Source organism: Ictalurus furcatus, chromosome 5 (assembly GCF_023375685.1).
Source record: "Ictalurus furcatus strain D&B chromosome 5, Billie_1.0, whole genome shotgun sequence".
Classification (NCBI taxonomy): Eukaryota; Metazoa; Chordata; class Actinopteri; order Siluriformes; family Ictaluridae; genus Ictalurus; species Ictalurus furcatus.
The window spans coordinates 23,492,187-23,519,211 of NC_071259.1; the positions used below are offsets into that span (position 1 = coordinate 23,492,187).

General features: G+C 37.5%; 1 protein-coding gene across 9 annotated transcripts; it reads right to left on the minus strand.

Moving 5' to 3' along the window:
- Window positions 1–278: 278 nt before the first annotated feature.
- On the minus strand, window positions 279–21,252 carry zmynd12 (zinc finger, MYND-type containing 12). 9 transcript variants are annotated; one of them, XR_008385985.1, is made up of 10 exons: window positions 20,846–20,979; window positions 20,594–20,667; window positions 11,747–11,888; window positions 11,433–11,604; window positions 9,046–9,215; window positions 8,818–8,940; window positions 8,596–8,677; window positions 7,583–8,390; window positions 7,327–7,369; window positions 3,231–3,294 (listed from the first exon to the last, which is right to left on the minus strand). XR_008385985.1 is itself a non-coding variant. In XM_053625339.1 (9 exons), exons 1-9 carry the CDS (start codon window positions 20,969–20,971, stop codon window positions 453–455), a joined length of 1,203 nt encoding a protein of 400 aa, XP_053481314.1. In that variant the 5' UTR covers window positions 20,972–20,979; the 3' UTR covers window positions 279–452. The 9 variants fall into 9 exon arrangements, 6 of the variants coding, with proteins under 6 accessions (XP_053481314.1, XP_053481317.1, XP_053481316.1 ...); XR_008385987.1 differs by having other exon boundaries at window positions 7,583–8,406; XM_053625339.1 differs by lacking the exons at window positions 7,327–7,369; window positions 7,583–8,390 and adding an exon at window positions 279–590 and having other exon boundaries at window positions 3,119–3,294.
- Window positions 21,253–27,025: the final 5,773 nt, after the last annotated feature.

Below are 27,025 nucleotides of genomic sequence, written 5' to 3' on the forward strand. Positions count from 1 at the left end.
GCCAAAAACCAGCAATGTTATATAATACTAGGGAACCTATTAGTGTTAGAACTCTAACATCAATGTTGTATGTTACGATATTCTAATAATAATAATAATAATTACGATAATAATAATAAAAAAAGACATTTAAAAAATGTCTGGAATATGAAACATGCATCAGAGGCTTGTGCTCTTCTTTAACACCATTCTGACTTACAATACACCATCAGCTACTAATCAATCGATCTTTACATCTACAGACACATGATTAAGATGTTTATGATAGTAATTTTTTATTGTGTTATTTGTATATTTGAGGACAGTGTGTGAATGCTGTGCACATCACATTTATATTGAGGTTATGAGTAAGTGTCGGCTCTGTGTGCATTATGATTAGTCAGGGGTGTGTGTTGAGTGTTGAGTGTACTGGTTATTATTAAGTGTTAGTATATGAGTGTTGAATGTATTAGTTAGTGGTGAATGATGGGTGTTTGTTCTGTGTTGAGGTGTGTTTCTGCTTGTTGTATAAGATCCTGGATGGAGTCCGCCAGACTGTTGTGTTCACACTGCTGGCTAAACTCTGCTGCCTTCCTGCAAAACTCCAGTGCCTGTAAGCAAACACACACAAATGTAAATACTGGAAATCCATCCATTTTTCATACCGCTTATCCTTCACGGTCGCAGGGGGTTACAGGGTGTCCTTGTATCCCAGGGAATTGGGGGCACAAGGCAGGGGACACCCTGAACGGCGTGCCGACCCATCGCAGAGCACAATTTCTAAGGTGGTCGTATTTGGCTTATGATTTGTCTGAGATTAAGAGACCTAAAATTTGTATTGCATTTGAATTATCAGCGCACCTGACCTTAGAAGTGTACATCAGGATTGGGATCCCATGGGGCCCAACAACAAAAAAAAAAACCCTCATGGAAGCTTTAAGAACTGCTGCTGTAGTCAAAAAGGTTTTCCTGTTCTCATCCTATGACTCTTAATCACAATGTACTCATTGAACATAGTTTTAGCACACTTGATACTGTTTGACTTTACTCTAGTAAACCTGTATACTATAATGATTTATAATCACATTATCCTGTCTCCCAGAAGAGTCTGGTTCCTCTCATGGTTTATTCCTCATGTCGTCTAAGAGGTTCTCCTTGTCACTGTTGCCTCTGGTTTGCTCATCAGTGATCCAAATACAATTCTATATCCAGATGTCTGTGAAGCTGTTTTGTGGCAATGTCTATTGTTAAAATCGCTATACAAATACAAGTAAACAGAATTTACTCTCGCCTGGGTGATCAGATATTAAATAGACTTCATGTGAAAACTATAATGAATTTCCTGGTTACACAATTGCACTATTTGACCATGTTGCAGTTATAAAAGGGAATTATTTATAACTGCATTATCCGGTGTCACACAGATGAGGATGGGTTCCCTTTTGATTCTGGTTCTTCTCAAGGTTTCTTCCTCATATTGTCTCAGTGAGTTTTTCCTTGCAACTCTGGCTTGCTCATTAGCGATACATTTAAAAAAAAAAAAAAAAAAAAAAAAAAATGATATCCTGACTTTATATATTTCTGTAAAGCTGCTTTTTGACAATGTGCATTGTTAAAAGTTCAAGAAAGGCCACATGGGAGCATATTGGATGGCGCCCACGTTTTCCTAAATGCATTCGTTCATCTTCAGTGTCTGCTTTATTGTTGTAATGGTCGCTCAGGTTTAAATGACTTGCTTTATACTATGGGAAATCTCAGTTTATTAGAAAATATCACAGGCGTCTACAGTGCAATATAAAAAACAGCCCCATCCATGCACACCTCTACAGGAACTTGCCAGTAGCTTCATCAATTGTTGCTAATCCCTACACTAGCCCAGGCAAGTTCATTCACAAAACATTAGATACAGCTACTGTATTAAACAAACGGACTTTTTGAACTGGGTGGATTTGGGATGTTTTCCTTGCTGTGTATTATGGAGATGCTTTCATTAATACTGCAACATGTATTTCCTTATGTAGGGATTATCTTGGGGCATGAAGTCAGGAAACGTTTAGTTTGTACTTAAGAACAGCTCCAGACACAGAAGTCTGGGACAAAGAGGAATGTCAGTGAGTTCAGTTAGGTAGAGCAGAGGATTATGATGCCAAATGAGCTGGATATAGTAATGGTGTACAAGATAAGATACAGGACTACTAAGGGAAAGAGGCCACTTAAATATATCTAAGCTTAAGACAGTTACTCAGTGACATAGCACTGAAAAAGTGATTCAACCAGTGTAAAAAAAAAAAAAAAACTGCATAATTTGATCCGAAAAATAAATTAATTAATTTACAAAAGGAAGAAAAAAAATATACATTTACAGATTTTTTTTCACAAAGTCAGTAATACAAGCTAGGGGTGTTTCAGAACCTCTAAAAGCTATCACACTGAGGGTTACTGCACAAAATGTTAACAAATAAAGTGCCTGAGGTTAAAGAGATTTGCTTGATTGCTTAAGTTAAGATAAGGTTTTGGCTTTTCATTATCACTGCAATTATCATGTTATATGCTTTTGAAAAACATGCTGCACAGAGGGGTACATGCAGTGTGAGAAAGTATCAGAAATATAATACATAAATTGATTATTTATTTATTTATTTATTTTAACATAAATTGGCTTTTTGGAGTGATCCGGGAGAACTTGGCGATTGAAAACATGTCATACAGCTTCATTCTGGATCAGTGACAGGGATGTGATAGCACAGAGGAAAAGACCTGCTAGCTACATTAGTGCAATGTCAAGCACCTGAGTAGCCTATGTAGAGCCTTGTAAAGTTGTAAAAGAGATGACTGAGTCAGCAACATGAGCAGAAAACGCCCAAGAGGTCTAGAGTGTGTCACACACACTCTCCTACACATCACAGACCTGTCTATAAATGCTCTTCAACATGCACACATGCTTATAGTTGTTGATTCATAATCTCTTTTGTATGCTTACCCTGTCAATATAGAGTATGGTTTATTGGAGAGAAAATAACAGGGCATGTGACTACATTTGAGTTTATATGAATATGCTGATTGTACAGGTGTGTGTTTGTTTATTCTAAGTAGAGGTGTGTGCCTGTGTAAAGTCAAAAATGAATGGCCAGCAGTTTACCTTCTTGTGGTCGTTGCAGAGGAACCAGAGTATGGCGAGGGAGTGAGACAGCAAAGCCCTCTGACCTAGAGAGTTAAACGAGGTGGTGCTGTAAGCAGGATGTGTATTTACATCCTGCTGCTGAGCCTCCAACATCACACTCAACATCTGATTCACCTCTGCACATTGTGCCACATCTAAATACATAGAAACATCACATTTCTGCATAAGTGAAAGTGTCAGCTGAAACACACACACACACACACACACACACACACACACACACACACACACACACACACAGTGATACAGTGTCTATAAGTTTACACGCCTGTTAAAATGGCAGCTTTTTGTAATGTGACCAAGATAAATCATGTCAGATCTTTTTCCACCTTTAATTTGATATAGCATCTAACAAAATTCAAGTGATAAAAAAACAACAACAAAAAAAACAAACATACAATAACCTGGTAGCATAAGTATACAGACCCTATCACAATGGGGAAAGTGACTGTGCTCAGAATTAACGTATCACATTTCAAACTTGTGTACAAAAGTAATTATCATACATATCATAAATTATCATCAATGAAGTGATTCTGATGAACCCCAAATAAAGATGAGCTGTTTCTGTAGGATTTTTTTTGACATCTTGGTTTCATCCGACTGCTGAAGCCATGATCCACAAAGAGCTTATAAAGCATATATATGATATCATGGTCAAAAGGTATCCAAAAGAATTTCCAAAACTTTAGTTGGAACACCATGAAGGCAATCATAAACAAGTGGAGAGAATGGGGCACTACAGTGACATTACCATGAATAGGACCTCCCACCAAAATTGATGAAAGGACAAAAAAAACCCAAAAACAAACGTATCATGGACGTATCAATACAAAAATATTACAGGAGCTGCAGGAATTATTTGGTACGTACTGGTCACTCCCTGCATGTGACAACAATCCCGTGTATTCTTCACATGTCTATGCTATAGGGGTAGGGTGGCTAGATGGAAAGCTTTTCTTCAAAGTAAATAAATAAATACAAACCTGTGGAAATGACTCTAAAACCATATGGCAAAATAATAATAATAATAATAATAATAATTAGACCAAAGTAGAACTTTTGGGCATAATTCTAAAAGAAATGTTTGGCACAAAAACAAAAAAGCTTATCACCCAAAGAACACCCACTGTGAAGCAGGGTGGTGGCAGCATCATGCTATGGGGCTGCTTCTTTGCAGCTGGGTCTGGGGCTTTATTCAAGAGGGAAAGAATTGATAGCTCCAAATACCAATTTATTTGGCAAAAAATTGCAGACCTTTCTTAAACATCTGAAAATGAATAGAAATTTCATCTTCCAGCATAACAACCCACAGCACAAATCCAAGCCAACAATGGAATTGCTTCAGAAGAAAAAGTTCAACGTTTTGGAATAGCCCAAGTCAAAGCCCACATCTAAATCCTATCAAAAACCTGTGGAACCACACCTGACCCGGACGGGTTTCCTTCCGAATTTTATAAGAAATTTCATGTCGCATTGGCCCCATTAGTTCTGGCTGTATTCAAGGAATCCTTAGAACTAGGTACATTGCCACAAACATTGAGACAAGCATCTATAACTCTACTGCTCAAAGATGGGAAGGACCCAACATTATGTAATTCGTATAGACCTATTAGCCTCCTCAATGTTGATGTCAAGATTTTAGCCAAACTTTTGGCCTCTCGTTTAGAGGGGATTCTTCCTAGCATTATTTCAGAGGAGCAAACCGGATTTATAAAAGGACGGCATTCCTTTTCTAATATTCGTACTCTACTTAGTATTTTGTATTCAAAACAAAACAGTGACTCCTCTGAAGTGGTCATCTATTTGGACGCAGAAAAGGCGTTTGATAGGATAGAATGGGAATATCTTTTTATAGTGCTAAAGAGGTTCGGCTTTGGGGATGGACTGATATCATGGATCCGTTTATTATATGTGGAACCGCAAGCCTCCATATATACCAACGATGCTAAATCTGAATATTACTTTTTTTACTTTTTGCCATAGCGATTGAGCCTCTCTCGATAACGCTTAGAACTCTCCCTGTATTTCAGGGTATAATTCGCAAAGGAATTGAACATAAACTAGCCCTGTATGCTGACGACTTACTACTTTATGTTACAGAGCTAACTGCATCTATTCCAGAGATAATACGTGTATTAAATGACTTTGGGAAATTTTCAGGGTATAAACTGAACCTACAAAAAAGTGAATGCTTACCCATAAACCAATCTGGCCAAAAGATAAAACAGACTGAAATACCTTTTCATTTGGAGGATTCAAAATTCAAATATCTCTGAGTTAATGTCACCCGTTCCTATTCTGCATTAATGGCAGCGAATTTTACACCCATAATTTCATTAATTAAAGACTTAATGTTCTTTTTAAAACTTGAAAAAATCAAATCAAATACAACAACAGAGGCAGGGGTGACTCATTTTTGGGAAAATGGCAACAATTTATTACCTACTTCAATGATGTACGCACCCTGGAGGTGGATTGAGGAGAGGTAGACGGTGAACACTAATCATCTTACTTTTTTTTTATGTGTGTTTTTCTTCGAATGTTTGTTTGTTATTGTCTTTTGTTTCCCCCTTTCTCTTGGTTTTGACTGTGATTGTTTTGTTGGGGTTGTTGGGTGTGGTGTTATAATGTGTAAAATGCAGATTTCCAATAAAAATTCTATGATCAAAAAAACCTGTGGGACCACTTGAAGAGTGCTGTGTACAAGAGATCCCCTTTGATAGCTCTGGAACATTTTTGCAAAGAAGAGCAGAATAAAATTGCCAAATGAAGATGTACTAAATTGGTAGACTCTTACCAAAAAAGACTGAGTGCTGTATTTCAAGCAAAATATGCTTTAACAAAATATTAGCTAAGGGGAGTACACACTCTTTTCTTAAAATGTTTCTTAAAACATTTTTTTTTAGATGATTTGTGTTGGTTGCTATATCACATTAAAGGTGGAAAAATATCTGATATGATTTAATGTTCACAAAACCTTCAGTTTTAACAGATGTGTGTAGACTTTTGATATGAACTGTACATGTGATTTTATTTTAGTAAGGAAATGATGAATCTATTTGCTGAACATGAATGCTTGGCCATATAAACACCATGAGATCACTAGGCAAGCAAATACAATGTGACACAAGACAGAGCTATTTCCTGTTCTGGAGTTTCACAGGGTAAGTCATCTCTCTGTACTCTATCAACACACATGAGCCACGATTCTAAATAATACCAATAAAAGCCAATGGCAGTTACATAAGTGCAAAACTCTTGTAATTACTTACTCTTGTCATAAAAGCTTTAAGAGGCCATGAATAGAAGAACAGATATGCTGTATTGTAGTACATTCTAGTATATTAGAGAAGTGGCAAACCCACGTTTTTTTAATTTCAGTATTATATTGATCAGAGCTCGGACTATTGGCCAAGACTTGATACTGATCTCCTCTTAGGAACCAGGCAGGCTCTCTGCAAGTTTGGTTGCCACGTTATGCAAAATGTTGCAGGTGTGATAGCACCAGGCTTGATGACAAGTTGTGTCCTCTGTTCACACTCAAGATCTGGGTCATTTGCATCATCATCACATACTTTCAGGACAAAAAAACCCTGTAAAATACATTAAGCCTGATGCAGTGTAATTCAAGCGTTGCAGGCCAATATCAGCCATAACATAAAACAGAGTATTTCTCATGTTTTGGGGTAAAACATCATCTCACAGTCAGGTAGTTCTGTTCTCATTAGAAATCAATGAGGAGCTTATAGTGACCCTTTGAAAATTGGAGAGTCACTGTAAATATTTATACTAAAGCATAAAATTGCAATTTATCCAATTTTCAGGTAAGGGTGGGTGACGACCATGTGGTACCTGATTGCTCGCAAACATTTTTCCTTTTGTCCTTTTTCTAATACTTCATTAAAAAAAAAATTATTATTATTATAATTTTTTTAAAACTATTTTTATATTAAAATGGGATTTTTAAAAAATGAACTGTCATGCATGTTGAGTATCATGAGAACATGATGTTGCATGATATTGTATTGTATTATTATTTTTGGCACATCATCCACCAAAGTTCAGAGTGTGTTGAGTGTGTATTGATTGAGGATCAGCTTATGCAGTATCAGCAGCTCAGGGTATGCAGTGGGAGTGGTTGAGCGTATAGAACACACACTGACCTCAGCACAGCCTGGTTGTGGGAGGCACTGCACCACGCAACAACTGTGCTGAGAGAGAGAGAGAGAGAGAGAAGGGGGGGGGGCGAGCGAGAGAGAGAGAGAGCGAGAGAGAGACAGATGGGGCAGGGAAAGACACACAAGGGACACATATTTGCATCCGGAATTAAGCTGTGTCAGGGTAGGTTTTGCTTATTCATCAGTATGGTGCTGCATTGCTGGGTTTGCATCAGAACGTGATAAATAAAGTCTTGGTCACCTTATTTTCGCCCCGCTTTGAGGTTCAAATGAGACCAGGTGCTATGCTGGATGAAATCATTTAATAGTGGTCATCTGGAATGAGGTCATAGCTGGGATTGGTAAACACTTTCAGCCATAACCCTATAGTAATGGCAAGATACAAGTAATGCCAGGAAAGATTAGGAGTAGATATGCACTACTAGTACCAGGGCTGACTTCTGATCCAAAATATGGATGCATCTGATGTATTTTATGCTGTGGATGTATGTGATGTCTGGCATGACTCATGCATGTACAGAGGACGCAAACTGTCTTTTAGCAGGTCGCCGAGCATTGGGGCAACTTTTATGTTGGATTTGTATTACAGAAATTTCAAATAAAATGCATTTTAATAGGAAGGAGCTACATCATTAATACTGCTGTATCAATATTGGTAGATCCTGGTTCGGAATGCCTTGAAACAATGCTTGCTACTTAGCTAAATGTCAGTTTTTAATTTGATAATTTTGTTGCAACATTCATAGCTGTTATATTGGCTTCATAGACTGTTAGATGCAAATATTTATCAACATATCCATTTACTTTTTTTGCACAACCAACAAATTTAACAGTTAAATTAACCCTGTTCACATAATAAAACCTATACATATAACTAGATCTAAAATTATTTCCATTCATACATTCATTCATTTATTTTATACTGGTCAGGGTCAGGCAGAAATATCCTCGGTATGGGAGGACAGTCCATCACAGGGCCTTATGAACACAAAGCCGTGCAGACACGGGTAGAATATGCACAGAAACTTGCTGCAACACTGTGCCATGAGCTGCAAAATTATGACACTATGAAAGGAAAAATCAAGCATTCTCCATGTATTTAGTTCAAATGAAGCACATTTCAAATCGTAAAAACAGATAAGAGAGAGAAAGTGACAAACAGAAATTGACCTAATGATCTTTGTGATTATCTTGCTTCTGATTGGTTATTTTGAGATGAGCTTAGAGATTAGAGAGATGAGAGATCATGCTCACCAAAGTATTGAGCTCCCTCATGTTCCTTCTGACTGTAACACTCCATCAACTTAGACAGGTGAGCATGCCAGATACTGGCAACCTGCATGCACACACACACACACACACACACACACACACACACACACACACACACACACACACACACACACACACACACTACAATAAGCAGAAGCGTAAAGGGAAAATGTTATGGATGGTTACCAGATGGTGTTGACGTACCTCTGAGTAGAGTGAGTTTGTAATATCTGTCTTCTCCTGTTTCATGAACACATTTGCCATCAAGAAATAGCCTCGAGCTGTGACCACACTGTCCAAACCAAACTCCTCACTCGCATAGTACACCTGCATGCACAAACCTCTACTCAGTGCAAACTCCTAATTTACATAACACACTTGTATGTACAAACAAACCAACTATATAGCATAGACACACAGGTGAAGACTAACATCATTGGCGAAGTGCAGTAGGGCAGAGCTGTAGTCTCCTTTGGCCGAGTACAGGTGGCCCAGGGTTCTGTGGAGCAGATGAAGAACTGTCCGACTGCAGCCCGGATTCTTCATTACCATCCACTCTGCCTGTGAGAGACAGCTTTCAGCCTGAGACAGAGAACCTAAACCTGAGGAAAAACAGACACACACAGACACGTTCACATACAGTGCTGTGAAAAAGGATTTCCTCTGTTTTTGTGTATATCTCATACAAAATCATTTTAGATCTTCAAATGAAATACAACATAAAACAAATATAGTTTGCAAAATTATTTACAAATATAGAATTTACAAAGTTGCGATTGCATAAATATTCACTCCCAGTGCTGTGAAATCCCTAAATTAGTTCTGGTCTATTACAGTTCATTGTTTACCTATGCAACTTGAGTGTCATGTGTATAAATAAACCTGTTCCTGGAAGGCTTCAAACCTTGTAAAACGTAATAACTAAACAAACAACTCCATGAAGACCAAAGAGCTATCAAAAAAAATTCTGGCACAAAGTTCTGGAAAATAACATACACACATGTGGAAAAAGGCTTTTGGCCTTGGCACTAAGCACTACATTTGGCAGAAACCCAAGACTGAGAAAACCATCCCCATTGTGAAGCATGGTGGTGGTAGCATCATGTTCTGAGGTACCCTTGGCCTCTTTGTTGTGTCTCTGATTAATACCCTGTGACTAACTTTTGCTAAACAACTTCTTTAGAGGTGCAAAGAGTTGGTTGTGGTTGTGAATTCTATATAATTTCCATTTTTTAAAAACAGATTTAGCCCTTGTGTGTCCTTACGGACATTTCTGTCTTTTTCATAATTTTTATTTATTTATTTATATATATATATATATATATATATATATATATATATATATATATATATATATATATATATATATATATAATTTTGTCTGTGTTAATGAAAACAGCATAAATTTTGCAAAAGGTGTATATTTTTATTGGTATATTTAATATGTCACCCTCATTTGCTTTCATAAATCTATTTTAAACTAGCTACACAAAATAGTTACACTCAGGACCTTAAGGACAAAAATGTCCTCATTGAAACCCATTCAAACTGCAATATTTAATCCCTGTGACGTTTAAGAATACAATCATGCAATCTGTCTTAATAGGCTTTTATTTTGTTGACAAGGTTTCAAAACATTGAATTTTTCATTTCATTTCTGAAATGTGTAGTATTTTCTCAGGTTTCGCCTCTGGGGAAAATACATGCTTTTCCTTTTTTCTGATTCTGCTGTATTATAGAGCGCTGCAGACCAGCTGAATAAATGATGCAGCGATAATTGTGTGGGTGTTTCTGTTTGTATGGATATCAGAGTTGTGTCTGTGTGTACTGAAAATTTTATGTGTGTGTGAACAGTTTGAAAGAAAGAAATTATATTGAACTGGAAATCACAAATCCCACCCCATATATATGTCAAAGAAGTCAAAGAAGGTTAATGAGTTTGGAAGATTTTTGCCTTATGTAATGTTTAAAGGGTTAATATTCTGAAAATGAATGAATGAATGAACATTTGGTAATTATGATGAGAACTGATGCTGGTAAAAAACCAAAGTCAGTGAAAGTGTAAAAAATATGAATATATAATAATTCTATGACAATTTTTGGACATGGACATTTTTGTCCTCTATGGACCTGTGTGTAACTTTTTTTAATTGACGCACAAGGGTTAATAGTGTCCCATGGGGTGGTACAGTTTAGGATATTTCTGATACCCAAACTCTAATTGATACCTTTCCTGAAGTTTGTACAGGAATTGTTTTGACCGATGGTTTTTGCATAAGTATGATCGCTGGGGCCAAGTGTATTTATATTGCAATCATGTGAAACTTTAAATACACACATATGGATTCCACTCAACTAATTATACCACTTCTGATGGCAACCGGTTGTACCAGAACTAACTTGGAGGTTTCATAGCAATGTGAGTGAATAATTACACAAGAACACTTTTACATTTTAAAATTTTAATAAAATAATCAAATATTAAAATTTGATTATCGACTATTTTGTGTCGATTTGTGATATATAATCACTATTAAGTGCTTCAGTTCCAATGTGTAAAATTTCAATGAGTAAATATTTATGCAAGGCACTTTATAGACCTCTTATTACTAACACAGCTCAGACCATGACAGTAATCAGACACAGGCTGTAGTTCTGGAGAGCTCTATGTATCCTGGTTATAAACTGCAACCATGTAATTTGTCCTGATTAATTTACATAAGGAATAAGACAAAAACAAGCAGAATCCACATTAAGTAGCGCCAGCTGCAGAATCGTGCTCTGTGGGATCAGGATGAGACTTGTGTGTGTTGGCTCACCTATACTGGCCTCGGCAAGCAGCAAGTAGGCTGGCACCAGTTCAACAACATCACGGCCGTAAATGTCAATAGCACAGCGCAGGGAGAGCTGAGCTGCTGGCATTGCCTCGCTGTACTTCCCTTCTGACACCCAGCTCTTAGCTGCAGCATGGGAGAGCTGTGTTATGTGCTCCTAATGTCAATCAAACACACGTCCAGATTAAAATGTGCCTTCTGCAGTTAGAAGCAGGGAATCACTACAGAGATACTGAGGGGACAGACTGTTGGTGTATATACAAATTGCAATCTGAGCACAGACTATTGCAATGGTGTACCAATCTTTTCAGAGTCTGCATATGATGGATGTCTCTGTCAGCCTGGAAACAGGAGAATGGTGCAGGGGTTCGTATAGAGCTCAGCAGCTCACACACTTTCTCATGGATGCTATTCCAATCTGCCTGCTGGTGAGCCACATCACTGCAGAGAGACACAGAATAATATTGCTTGTTAGGCAACAAAATATTGACCTTTGCAGTACTGATATCGCAGAAGGCTGCAAATGAGCCCATCACTAAATAATTTATTTTGTGCTAAGCATCCTGGGCAGCACAGTGACGAAGCAGAGGGTAGCACAATCACTTGACAGTTCCAGGGTCTGTGCAGAGTTTCACAAATTCTCCTCATGTCTGTGTGGGTTTCTGGTTTCCTCCCATCTCCCAGAAACATGACAGTAGATCTGAATGAGCAGTGTGTGATGGACTGGTATCCCACCTGGAATACCTTTTACCCAGTGTTTCTGGGCTAGGCTCCACCATGACCATGATTAAGGGTGTGTCTCAATCAGCTCCTTAGTTCAGTAGTCAGGGGGCTGATCAGGGAGTCGACCATTTTAAGGGCTGTCTCAATCACAAAATCCTTACAGTGCACAGGAACGTTCACTCCCTAAAAAATCCCACAATGCACTGATGAGTATCGATGTCCACTATGTTGCCTTACTGGAAATGACGTCATGTTTACTGAAGCCTCTCAGCTAAAATAAAATGGGGGACGAACTCAGCCAACTTCTGGCTGCAAATGTATGTACTGTTGCTTGTTATTGTTGTTGTTAACTTTATTTGACTATTTACGGTTTGTTTGAGTCTAACTACTTTTAAGTGTTTATATAAAAAAAAAAAATCATTAGCTAGACTATGATCCTACTTGACATATTATGACAGAAAAGCATGTGATTAAGCTAACAAATTTGTAACAATACTGTAACAAACTTTTAAGTTTTTAATTTTTGGTGACATTTTACAATGTAAGTACATAGTCATGTCACCAGAAATTCAGTTATCAGTGATCCACTATGTAGCGAGCCAGGGTGCTTACCAGTGCCCGAACAATATACGATATACTGATAGCCTAGAATAAAGCAGATAATGCCGATGAATGAATGAAGGTAAACATCTTGACTCTTAGATGCTCCAGATGAATGTTTCTGTGGGAGATGCATTACAACAGCTACATGATCCAAAAAAGGTAAATACAACTGGATTGCAGAAATGCTAGAAAGTAAAAGTATTAAGCAAAAAAACAACAACAACATTTTTTCTCTCTGCCACCAGCACTTTCTCTGACTGTTTCTGAATGACTGCATAATATCTAGCTGCATATTTTGTGGTCAGACAGGTGTTTATAACTGCATGCAGCAACTGACAAGTAGACACCTCATAAATAGGAGGTTGCACACATGTACAATCCAGGTGAAAACAGGAGGCTGGTGATGGAGGAAAAGAAGAAAGCAAAGTTTAATGAACAACACACAAATTGAAGCATTTATAAATTATTGAAACTTTGTCATGGGAACCACACATACAGATGCAATTTATTGAAAATTATTCAACCCCCATTGCAAATCAGGTTTGTTTAAAAAATGTACAGACTATTTGCAATGAACAAATCAGACAAAAGCAATTGAGATAGCTCAACACAACGAAAGCTTTCCCCAAATTCAACTGAAAATGCAAATTATAATGCCTTCTCCAATTTCAAAATTATTCAACCAGTTTCATAATTATTCAATTATTCAATTTTTTTTCTACAATAAACCTGATTTGTAATGTGGGTTGAATAATTTTGATTGCAACTGTAGAACCATGTGTTGTTATCAGATGAGACCAAATTCAAACTCAGTGGCCATAAACGCCAATACCATGTTAGTGTGATAGGGGGACTGCACAGGAAAAGTGCATGTAACCACTGTAAAATAGTGGACCATTATAAATCTGGGTAGAGCCTTTTGTAGGCATAGGTAAACTAGGCTGTCACAGAGGGCGCCCCTGCCCCCGCCCGACTCACCCACCCACAAGAAAGAGAGAGTACAACATCTTTTATTATTATTATTATTATTATTGTTGTTGTTGTTGTTGTTGTTGTTATTAATTAGTTAGTTTAGTTTTATTTTCAATCTTTAATCCAGTAACGATTTCTGATTGCATGCGATTATCTTGTATCCCTGGTGATAGTGGATGCTGCTATTAGGAAAAGAGAGAGAGATGTAGAGGGCCAGGAACATCCATGCTTTTTCTGTCTGGGTGGCAGGAGGAACCAATAGGAATCACACCTAGGGTGCCAAAATGGCCAGAAACAGCTCTGGCTCTGGGGATGTTTTTCAGCTAGTGGTTCAGGGGCTCTTGTGAAAATCGATGGCATCATGAATTCAATCATTAGCTGCTGTTTTTCATCTGCTAACCAAGTCAATAGAGTGAAAAATCAGGAAAGGCCATGAAACATACCTGTATGCAGCTAGTATACAGTGCTGTGAAAAAGTATCTGATTTATTCTGTTTTCATGCATATCTCATACTAAATTGTTTCAGAAACGAACCAGTCTATGAAACAGTCTCCCCAAATCTATGAAACTGCATTCATAATGGGGTTTAGTTGGACTAGACGCAACCAGGCCAGATTACTTCAAACCCCATTCAATCAAATCAACACTTTGAACTTTTTCAACAGCATGAAGCTGGTTAAAAGCGTTTACCCCGTAACACACTATGTCAAATTTGAAAGAAATTCCAGAAATGATGAGGAAGAAGGTGATTGAAATACATCAGTCTGGGAAGGGGTACAAAGTTATTTCAAAGGCTCTGGGACTCCAAAGGACCACATTCTCTCCAAATGGAAAAACTCAGCACATTAGTGAACCTTCCAAGAAGTGGGCAACCTTCCAAATATCCTGCAACAGCATCAACTCATCCAGGAATTCATAAAAGAGTCAAGGACAACATCAAAGGAACTACAGGCCTCTCTTGCATCAATAAAGATCACTGTTCATGACTCCACTATCAGAAAGACACTGGAAAAAATGGTATCCATGGAAGAGTGGTGAGGTGAAAACCACTGCTATCTCAGATCAACATTAAGGTTCGTCTGAATTTTGCCAAAACACACTGTGATGATCCTCAAACCTTTTGGGAGAATGTTCTGTAGATTTATGAGATGAAAGTGGAACTGTCTGCAAGACAGGGACACAACCAAACACAGAATTCCACTAAAAGAACATCATACCTACAGTCACGCATAATGGTGGCAGTGTGATGGTGTGGGGATGTTTGCTGCTTCACGGCCTGGGCAACTTGCAATAATTGAGGGAAACATGAATTCTGCTCTCTACCAGAAAATCCTAAAGGAGGATATCCAGCCTTCAGTCCGTAAATTGAAATTCAAGTGCAACTGGATTATGCAGCAAGAAAATGATCCAAAGCATAGGAATAAATCCTAGTCCTAGAAGTAAGTGAAAGACTGATCTCCAGTTATCAGAAGCATTTGGTTGCAGTTATTCTGTATTGTGTGTTTACTAAGGTTGCCTTTGTTTATGTTGTATTTAGTTTGAAGATTTGTGAGATATACACAAAACCAGAAGAAATCAGGAAGAGGCAAATACTTTTTCACAGCACAATATGCATACACAAACAAAAGTTCAAAAAGAAAAAGCTAAGACAGATCAAATTTTGTTTCTCTTAAAAGTGGTTACATGGCTTCAGGCAACGCCTGAATTATTGGCACCTTTGGTAAAGAAGGGTAAAAAAGAGGTTATCAAAAATGTCTTTGTGGATAATTAACTTAATCTGACACTGACACTATGAGAGAAATCCTTCATTGCAAATAGTTTAACAAAACTATGTCACAATTATTGGTACTCCTGCAATTTAGTACTGCATTTGGTGTAACCTCCCTTACATAACAGCACAGTCTTCTCCTATAATGCTTGATTAGGAGAATACAGAGCAAGGGATCAGATACTCTTGGTCCTCTGTAGTCTCTTGTGGACTTTCCTCTTCATCGCACTCCACTTTTTTTAATGGGGTGGCAGTGTTAAAAGCTTGAATCTGGCCATTGAACCATTTCTGTGTGTTGATAGGACAGGTGTTTTAGATCATCATTCTGCTGGAAGATCCAACCATGACTCAGTTGTAGATTTTTTTTTTGTGCCAGAGGCAACCATAGTTTCATCCTGGTACTTTGTGGAATCCATAACGCCATGTATTACTAGATTCCAGTCCACCATACTTAGCAGTATACTTAACAGTACTTATTAGATTTTTATATATATATATATATATATATATATATATATATATATATATATATATATATATATACACACACACACATATACATATACACATCCCTCTTTTTTATGCCAAGCCCATTTTAAGTGTTTGTTGCCTAAAATCTCTATTTTTGTCTCATTTGACTGAGAACCAATTCTAGTCAAAGTTTCAGAAAACTCCTGGTGGTTATGTTTGTGGTTAGATGAAAGAAATGTTTTTTTCTTTGTTCTAGCACACCTTCCAGGTAGTTTGCTGCATCTAATTACAGATATAGAGACTTGGTGATACAAAATTCTGCCGTCTTCTGCAAATCTCCAACCTTTGCCTCCTCAATGTGTGTTTGGGTAAAATACACTCACATCTACTTCCAGGCAGGTTCACTGCAGCTCTGGTTGTTTTAAACCTCTTAATAAACAATTACTTTTTTAAGTTAACTAAGCACCGATGAGGACATTTATATAACCAGTGCCTGAATTATGAAGGTAAACACACGTTCACCTTATTTCTTTGTAAATTCTGTAATATTCCCCATGTTGATGAATGACTAAGGAAATTGGTGTCACCTTATATGTATACCCCAGTGAAACAAGAAGTCATGGTGCACTCAGCTGAGCTTTAAAAAAGTACATTATTAATGGAACATGCTTCAGATACATTTTGTTCATAAGAAATATTAGTTTATAAGATTTTATATATGGATAATCGCTGCAAATTGTTATTATTTTGACTTCTGGGAAACATATCTTGTAGCTTCTGAAGGGCAGTACTAAATAAAATGATTAAAAAACAAAACAAAACAAAACAAAAAAACAACAAGAAAACCTTTAAACAAAATAATAACAATTTACACTGATGATCCTGTCCAAACCTTTACATCCTCCTGGCTCTTAATGTTGTGTGTTGCCTTCTTGAGCATCAGTGAATGTTTGCACCTTTTGTAATAGTTGCGTATGAGTCCCTCGGTTGTCCTCTGTGTGAAAAGCCACAGTTAGAAAGGGGTAAAATATGCAGAAGATGCTGGAAAAGCAAGGAATGTGCAGAACCTGGAGGATTTTTCTGAAGTGGGCAGTTTAACTGCTCAGGACAAACAAGGGACTCATGAACAACTATCACAAAACATAAAAACAATCGTTGATCATTCAGGTAACAACACACAGTATTAAGAATTAAGCGTATGCAAACTTTTGAACTGGTTCATTTGTGTAAATTCAGTTATTGTTGTGCCTTGTGGATTATATGTAAACATTTGTTATGTGGAATAGCGTATTCAGGTGCAGTACTACATAAAAAAGAACATGACATTTTTATGATCCGTCTTATTTATTTTTTTAAATCAGATTCTGCAAAGCGTATGTAAACTTATGAGCTCAACTGTAGACATATTCTCACGCTACGCCTGCAGTGTATTGTAACAGAACAACACGATCCAGACTTTTTAAATCACAGACCCGCAGAGGAACTATTTCTATGATGCACACACCGTTGACTCAAAAGAGCCTCACTGACGTCAAAGGTGTTCTGTGATTGGCTTACAACAGCTCACGTGACCAAAACTAGTGGCACCCCAATTACGTTGTTATTTGCCATTTTGTAGCCATCCACTGCACACACTATACTGTTTATTATCCAAATTATGTAAAATACTCACATTACACATGGCCTGTATTTATAGGCACCGTTTCAGACACAGAGAGTGAATTTAATGTTTTCTATGTATAAGAAAGCATGTGGTTTTGTTTCCAACGTAAAAGGTGTTTCAGTAACGGTTCTGGCGCATTATTTTCTCTGATCCACTCCCCCTCATACTGTCTTTACTCGTTATGCACAGAAACATCGAGCACACACACTGCGGGTTTAATGTCAGTCCCGTTTTCCCCCTCCTGTTTAAAAGGACTCAGCTCTCAGCAGCTTCCCGCCCCTTAATTCCACCCCCGGCTGTTTGAACTAAATTGACCTTCCTGTGTCTGGAAAGGAAACGCTATGCATTGAGACTGTAAGAGGTAAATAAATCCGCACGGATATGCCGCCACCTAGCGTCCTTCACTTCACCTCGGATGCTGATTATGGGTGTGTCTCGATCAGCTCCCTAGGTCGTGAATCAGTATGTAAGTGTATATGAGTTTGGGCACTGGTAAGGACCCTGGCTCACTACACACTGGGACATTGATAACTGAATTTCCGGCTACATGACTACTAACGTAAAACGTCACCAAAAATTAAAGTTTTATATGCCATATAAATGTGTTAGCTTAATCAATGGTTCCCAAACTTTTCCAGGGCAAGGCCCCCCAAATGGCATTAACATTTGACCGAGGCTCCCCTTTTGCAAGATGTCTTTAAAACACGTTAAAAAACCAAACTTCTGAATATATCCCCCCTTTTTTATTATTAATAATTACATCTTACATCTTTACATTACATTACATTAGGAATTGATTGTATGTGTGTGTGGTTGTCTGAGAGTGAGAATTTATTTTTCACACCAAAAAAAGGGGGCCCAAGGGGGCGGCCCCCACTTTGAAAACCACTGAGCTTAATCACACGTGTTTCTGTCATGGTACTTCAAGCAGGATTGTAGGCTAGCTAGTGGATTTAAAAAAAAAAAAATCATTAATCACTTAAAAGTCCGTATGACAAAGTTTTTTTTAAAAAATGCTAACGTAAGTGATCAACAATGATAACAAGCTGCTTACATTTGTAGACGAAGTTGGCTGAGAGTTTGACCCCATTTTTTTCTCAAGCTGAGAGGCTTCAGAAAACATGAGGTCATTTCCAGTAAGCAAACACAGGCTGTTTCTCATTTCTAAGAACAGACTTGCGTTCTCGTGAACACTGGTCTTGCCAGGCTACCTTGAAAGAATGAACTCGGAAGGACAGGAGGACACTGAACGCATCTTTGCGAGAATTGAGATATGCTGTGAGCTTCCTGTTGTACAATGGACCGTCCCAGCACATTTCTAATAGTGGGACAGGACCATCGTCTCTTCCGTGCTCCCTAAATAATATGTTCCAGCTGGTTAATAGATTTACTATTAACTGACTGATTAATCAAAAGTTAATTAAGCAGGTTTTAATGTAGTAAGATCTCTGTTTGCAGCTGCGACCTCACGCTAACTAAAAACTATGCTAACGAGTTTACCGTTACCTCAGGATGGAAGATAGCGTAGTTTAATTAAAATACTTCTGAGGGATAAATTTGACTTTTCTACACACTCATATATATCTCAATCTAAATCATATATTAAAATCCTTCGGTTTAGATGCACATTTCAGATTTGTTTAGACTATTGTTGTTAGAAAGATAAAACTACAGGTATGGGCCAGGCTTCGGTCATCAGCTATAATTTTGCCATAATGACTTCTGGGACTTCAAGCGGGTTCAGTGTGCTCAGGTCTGCATCCGATTCATCCTCGATATCAGATGCGTAGAACACATCTGGGTAATTTCATGCGTCCCCGGTACTTGCGTTCTTGAGTATTGGAATTGAACTGGATGATGACATAGAACGACTTCACAAGGACATAAATCACATAAGAACGCATACTGAGCCATACTAAGCCATATTGAGTATCGATTCTTCTTGGTTTTTACGGTGTGTTGTGGGATTTTTTTAGGGAGCAAATGTTCCAGGGCACTGGAAGGATTTTGCGATTGAGACAGCCCTTAAAATGGCCAACTCCTTGATCAGTGCCCAGAGTACTGAACTAGAGAGCTGATTGGGACACACCCCACATCTTCTACTTTTCACTGAAAACCTCTGACAAAAAATCATTGTTATTTTACCACCTGGAAGATATGCTAACATGGCAACAATATCCTTAACAACACATATAACAATAACAACGCTTATCCTACATGGTTGTGGGGAATCTGGAGCCTATCCCAGGGTGCATTGGGCACAAGGCAGGGGACACCTTGGACAGGGTGCCAATCCATCGCAGGGCACAATCACACATTCACACACTATGGAAACTTTGGACATGTCAATCAACATACCATGCCAGGAAACCAGAGTACCCGGAGCACGGGGAGAACATGAAAACTTACACACACACAGGGCCACAGCAGGAACTGAAACCCCAATTTTGGAGATGTGAGGTAAACGTGCTAACCATTAAACCACCATGCACCCAACAGCACAAAACCCCCACAATTCTGAATTGTTAATGAACACCACATTGTGTTTTTTTAAAAACCATTTATAGTTACATTTAATGTTGTCTGTGAAACAAGTGAGTTCCTATTATCGCTTATGTTACAGCAGCTATAGCAGATGTCGTAGGCTATAACGGTCGTTCCCTTACCAGCCTCAGTCTTTTTCATTTTAGTGAGAAACCGGAAATTGAAGACTTTCCCGTGGCGGAAAACTCACTGACCTGACCAATATCTAGGCTACTTACAGAAAACTTCAACATATCAATGAATATACGTTTTTATTTGCTAAATACGGGGTTTAATCAGTTATTTATTAGCCTTATGTATAGTGTACATCACGTGAATAAGCTGTTACTATAGAAACGATAATGCAGCAGAACAAGCGCATTAATATAAACCTGTGATTTGAATAACAAACGGTGTACTCACCTCTTTACGGAGTATCTGCGCATGCGCACTTTACTTTCGCACTCCATGAAGTCATAGTTCGCATATTTGAATTTCTGGAGACATTTTCTGATCATAACGATAACCTATCAAAATCTTTGATCTATAGTTTTATAACGCAAGCACTTCTACAGTAATAGATATTTTTACAGTAATAAAGTAGGCAAAGCATCACAAACTACCCGTGCTGTTACAGAATATTAATGAACCTTCAATATTTAAGCTCGAACTCACCAGTAGAAAGTGACTCGGCATTTTGTGCACTGGAGATAAGCTGGTTTCTGACAAAGCTCGCACAATTTCTTCGTTCCTTTTGGGTTTGCAAGAGGAGAAATGGACATGGACATCTTGTCTAGTCATCTAGTCGAGTAAATTATCCGTAGGCTTAACTAGTTCCACTAATTTATATTGCGTTTCTAACCTAATAGCTACTGTTTTTTAACTTTACTTTTATTTTACTTTTTACTATCTATCAATCTAGATATACAGTGTTCGCCAGCTAATTTAATCCACCCCAAAACAACACAAAAGTGTACAGTGTCCTGACAATCTGTCTATCTATCGAGGGAAAATTGATTATGCCAATAGTTTTGACCGGGGTGCATTCATGCTTTAGTTGATACTTTGTTTCTTCCGCCTCTTTAAAGTTTCTATGGTAACGACATTTAACCCGGGGAAAGCGGAAGGACTACATAGTGACGTTTGTGTTCCAGTGATGTATTACATTTATAAATATGCATATAAAGTAAAGGTAAAGGATATTTTAAACATTGGAAAGTGTCTTTCTTTCAACAACAATCTATGTACAACTTTAATAAACATAAAAAATTTAAATCGGAGCATTACTTGTCCAGCCCACATCTTACCTTGAAATATAATCAACACAAATAACACAAATAAATATATGCACATAAATTAGAAATAAATCATTAAATAAATCATTAGCGTATCTTTAATGTCCTCAAGACATTCGTAAGGATGTAAGTTAGCCATATTTTTTATTTGATGATTCTATGAGAATTCCTAACTTTCATACTTGTTACTCATTTAGGAGCAAAATGCAGCCACTTTGTAAAAAAATTAAATAAAAATACATTGGTGCTTGAGATGGGTTAAAATAGTTTTTGAGTACTTAAAAAGCATTTTTTTTTTCTTTGATTCAACATAGAAAAAGGATTAAAAATAAGCTTAAAGCATGACAAGAGCTAAAATGACACTACGATTGTTGAATCACTCAGCTTCATTCTTTCAGTTCAGTTTTTCTCTGGGTGTAAATGATTGATCCTTTCTTGTTGTGATTAAGTGACTCTTTATTCTGCATTTAAAACATCCATCCATCCATCCATCTTCTATACCACTTATCCTACTGGGTCACGGGGAACCTTGAGCCTATCCTATGGAGCATCAGGCACAAGGCGGGGTACACCCTTTACAGGGTGCCAATCCATTGCAGGGCACACTCACATACACATTCACACACCCATTCATACACTACGGACACTTTGGACACGCCAATCAGCCTACCATGCATGTCTTTGGACTGGGGGAGGAATGCGGAGTACCAGGAGGAAACCCCCGCAGCACGGGGAGAACATGCAAACTCCGCACACACAGGGCCACTAAACCACTGTGAGCCCGCGTTTAAAACATTTTCATGGAATTTTTTTTTTTTTTTAGATTAATGGCATGGTGGTGTTCCACTGGTGTACATGTATTGCAATGCTGGCATTATTAAATACTTTGGTGTCACTGCTGGGTAGAAAAATAGTCCTCACCAACCAAAAATATCACACCAACAGCAACCCTGTGGTCAACAAGTGATCTTGATAAATGTTGGGAGGATGATCAACACAAATCATTCATACCAAAAGATGAGCTATCATCTCCAACTGTACACTTACATCAGGGTGCTGGAATTTTAAGCAGCACACATGTGAAATGCACCATGACACCACACCCAAATGACAGTCCAATCGACTTTTCTTTCAGCATAGAACGTATGTTGATTACAATGATATACGTACACTCACTATCCACTTTATTAGGGACACTTGCATATGCATGCAGTTATCTAATCAGTCAATCATGTGGCAGCAGAGTAATGCAATTTTTTTTTTTTAGAAATTCATGCAGATACAGATCAAGCTTCAGGTAATGCTCACAAACATCAAAATAGGGAAAAAGTGTGAGCTCTGTAACTTTAATCGTGGTGTAATTGTTGGTGCCAGATAAGCTGGTTAGAGTATTTCAGAAACTGCTGATCTCCTGGGATTTTCACACACACACACACACACACACACACACACACACACACACACCAGTCTTTAGTGTTTATACAGAATGGTGTGGAAAAAACAAACAAACGAACAACAAACATCCTGTGAGAGGAGGGTCTGCACGCTGAAACACATTGTTAATGAGAGAGATAAGAGGAGAATGTTCAGACTGGTTTGAGCTGACAGGAAGTCTATCGTGCCCCAAATAAGCACTTGCTACAACTGTGGTGAGCAGAGAGGCATCTCAGAACACTCAAAACATTGAACCTTGTGATGAATGGGCTACAACAGCAGACCACCAGATCAGGTTCCACTAGCCTCAGCCAACAAGAAGAATCTGAGGAAATTGAAACGGAAAAGAAACTGGACAGTTGAAGACTGGAAAAAAGGCCCATTAAATTGTTCATTATGATGGTTGATATGAACATTAACTGAAGCTCTTGACCTACATTTGCAAGATCTTTTGCATTGCACTGCTGTCACATGATTGACTGATTAATTAACTGCATGAATGTGCAGGTGTTCCTAATAAAGTGGAAGGTGAGTGTATGGTGAGGTCCAAAAATCAGACCTCTAGTGAAAATACTTCTATTGTGCATTCTTTAATAAAATAATAACATTTTCATTACAAATTATATTATTCACAACTTGAGTAAACAGTTGAATCTTTTAAATATTTACATGAATTTCAGAGATTTAGTATTTGGTACCTCCCCTTTTTGCTTAAACGCTTAGATCAAATCCATCAGTGTGTTGTCTGAACACATTCTTCAAAAGAAGTCATTAGACATGAGGACAATCTGACCTTTTGTACAAAGCAGTAAACACGGTCAGTATCACTAATTTGCTTACATTTACATTACACTAGAAAAAGTGCAGAATCTTGAATATTCAAGATATTGAACATTTACTTTGTTTTAAATATGAAAAAGTTCTAAAACCTTCCGTTTTCAATTTAGGCTCAGACTTTCTGACCCCACGGTATGGCAATATTACAACTTAAAGGAATCAGTATTCGATACTGCTTAGAATCAGAATTTGAATTAGTTTGCCGTTAAGAGAGTGCTTACAGTCCTTAACCTTGGACTTACTGAAAGGAAACATGGCCCCAACAAGAGAGAGACCAATTGAAACAATGGAAAGGATTATAAAATTGCTTCAAGAAGGAAATCGGACATGGAGTGTGGCAAAAGATGTCGTTTTTCTCTACTCAGCTAAAGTGTCTAAAAATTGGTGCAAGTATAAACAAAATGGGAAGGTTATAAAAGAGCGCATACGGGTAGACCAAGGAAGACGGCAAAGTTTTAGGATAGAAAATTCAATTCAATTCAATTTTATTTGTATAGCGCTTTTTACAATAGACATTGTCTCAAAGCAGTTTTACAGAAATATCAACATAGTATACAGATATTAAGTTGCGAATTTATCCCAACTGAGCAAGCCACTGAGTGGTGATGGTGGCAAGGAAAAACTCCCTAAGATGTTTTAAGAGGAAGAAACCTTGAGAGGAACCAGACTCAGAAGGGAACCCATCCTCATCTGGGTAACAATAGATATTGTGAAAAAGTTCATTATTGACTTATGTGAAGTCTGTATGGTCTTAGAAGCAGCCGTAGACCCAGCAGTCTGGAATTGGAGTAGATTAGAGCTCCATCCAGAGGCAGGACATCCGAAATGAATCAGGCAGGTCCGGAGATCAGAGAGGATCAGGATCTCTAGTATCTCCATAAAATTGTGTGTGGCTCAGCAGAAGGAGAGAGGGAGAGAAAAGATTATTAGGACTGGGAATTAGCATATTAGAAAGTCTAGTCAGGGTAGGCTTGAGTAAACAAATATGTTTTAAGCCTAGACTTAAACACTGAGACTGTGTCTGAGTCCCGAACACTAATAGGAAGACTGTTCCATAACAGTGGGGCTCTATAAGCGAAAGCTCTTCCCCCTGCTGTAGCCTTCACTATTCTACGTACCGTCAAATAGCCTGCATCTTTTGATCCAAGTAGGCATGGCGGATCATAGAAAACCAAAAGTGCGAGACCGTTTAGTGCTTTATAAGTTAATAAAAGTATTTTATAATCAATGCGAGATTTCACTGGGAGCCAATGCAATATGGATAAGATTGGGGTGATATGGTCGTATCTTCTGGTTCTAGTTAGGACTCTAGCAGCTGCATTCTGGACTAACTGGAGTTTGTTTATGTTCCTACTGGAACATCCAGACAGTAAGGCATTACAATAATCTAATCTAGAGGTAACGAATGCATGAATGAGTATTTCTGCATCATGTAGTGACAATATATTTCTTATCTTAGAAATATTTCTGAGATGAAAGAAGGCTATCCTAGTAATATTATCTACATGAGCATCAAATGATAGGCTGGAGTCAATAATCACTCCAAGGTCTTTTACTACTGTACATGATGAAACAGAAAGTCCATCCAGAGTAACCATGTGATCAGAAAGCTTATTTCTAGCTACACGTGGTCCTAATACAAGTATTTCTGTTTTTATCAGAATTAAGTAAAAGGAAGTTAGTTAACATCCAACGTCTAATGTCCTTTGCACAATCCTCAATTTTACTAAGCTGCTGTTTGTCCTCTGGCTTCGCTGAAACATACAACTGAGGATCATCAGCATAACAGTGGAAGCTAATTCCATGTTTACGAATAATTTGACCCAGAGGTAGCATATACAAAGTAAAAAGCAGTGGGCCTAAAACAGAACCCTGTGGAACTCCAAAGGTAACCTCGGTATGCGTGGAGAAGTCTCCATTTACATCTACGAATTGATTACGATCGGTCAGATAAGACCTGAGCCAGGAGAGGACTGGTCCCTTAATGCCAACAACATTTTCTAATCTATCAAGGAGAATAGTATGATCTATAGTATCAAAAGCTGCACTAAGGTCGAGTAACATAAGCAGCGAGACACAGCCCTGATCAGAGGCCAGTAGTAGGTCATTTACTACTTTAACTAATGCTATCTCTGTGCTATGATGAAGTCTAAATCCTGACTGATACATTTCATAAATGTTATTCCTATGCAAGTACGAGCATAAGTGCTTTGCTACAACCTTTTCTAAGATCTTAGAGATGAAGGGGAGATTTGATACAGGTCTATATCTGGACAGTTGAGAGGGGTCAAGGTCAGGTTTTTTAAACAGGGGTTTAATAACTGCTAATTTAAGTGATTTAGGTACATAGCCAGTGATGAGGGAAGAATTGATTATATTTAAAAGTGGTTCAATTACTCCTGGACAAATCTGTTTAAAGAAACATGTAGGCACAGGACCTAGTCTGCAAGTCGACAAATTGGCTGAAGAGATCGGTGAAGCTAGTTCAGTCTCGCGAAGCGGAGCAAAACACTCTAAACATTGATCTGATATTGCTACATTATCATCTAATGGGTTTGATACAATACTGTCTGGTTTTAATTTAATAGCCTGAATTTCACATCTAATATCTTCAACCTTACCGATGAAAAATTTCATTAAATCTTCACTGCTATGTAATGGTTGAGTGTTTCTCTCTGTAGTGGTTTTATTCCTAGTTAATTTTGCTACTGTGTTGAAAAAAGCAATATGCCTTAAAAATAGGAAATTCACAGAAAAAAAATATAAAATAAATAAAAGAAAAACCAACTGGCAGAAACAGGAGCCACTTCCTCCTAGTCTAAAATAATAATAATAATAATAATAATAATAATAATAATAATAATAAATAAATAAATACAAAATGTCATGTCCAAACTAGCAGTGGAAATTACAAATACATTTCATATTAAAAACACACATTTCATGTGAAATTTTTAAAAACAGTTTATTGGTACACTACTCAAGGTCAGACATACAAAATCTCACACCCACATAACATTTAAGCAACTATATAAAATTAGATTGACTAAAAGCAAGAGGAAGTTTGAAATCGAGGAACTAAAAAGTGTGTCTACATACAACCAGAGTCTATAAAATCAACGGGCATTTACAAACTCCAACGCTGGACATTGATACTCATATATATATATATATATATATATATATATATATATATATATATATATATATATATATATATATATATATATATATATATTTTTTTATATATATATATATATATATATATATTTTTATATATATAAAAAAT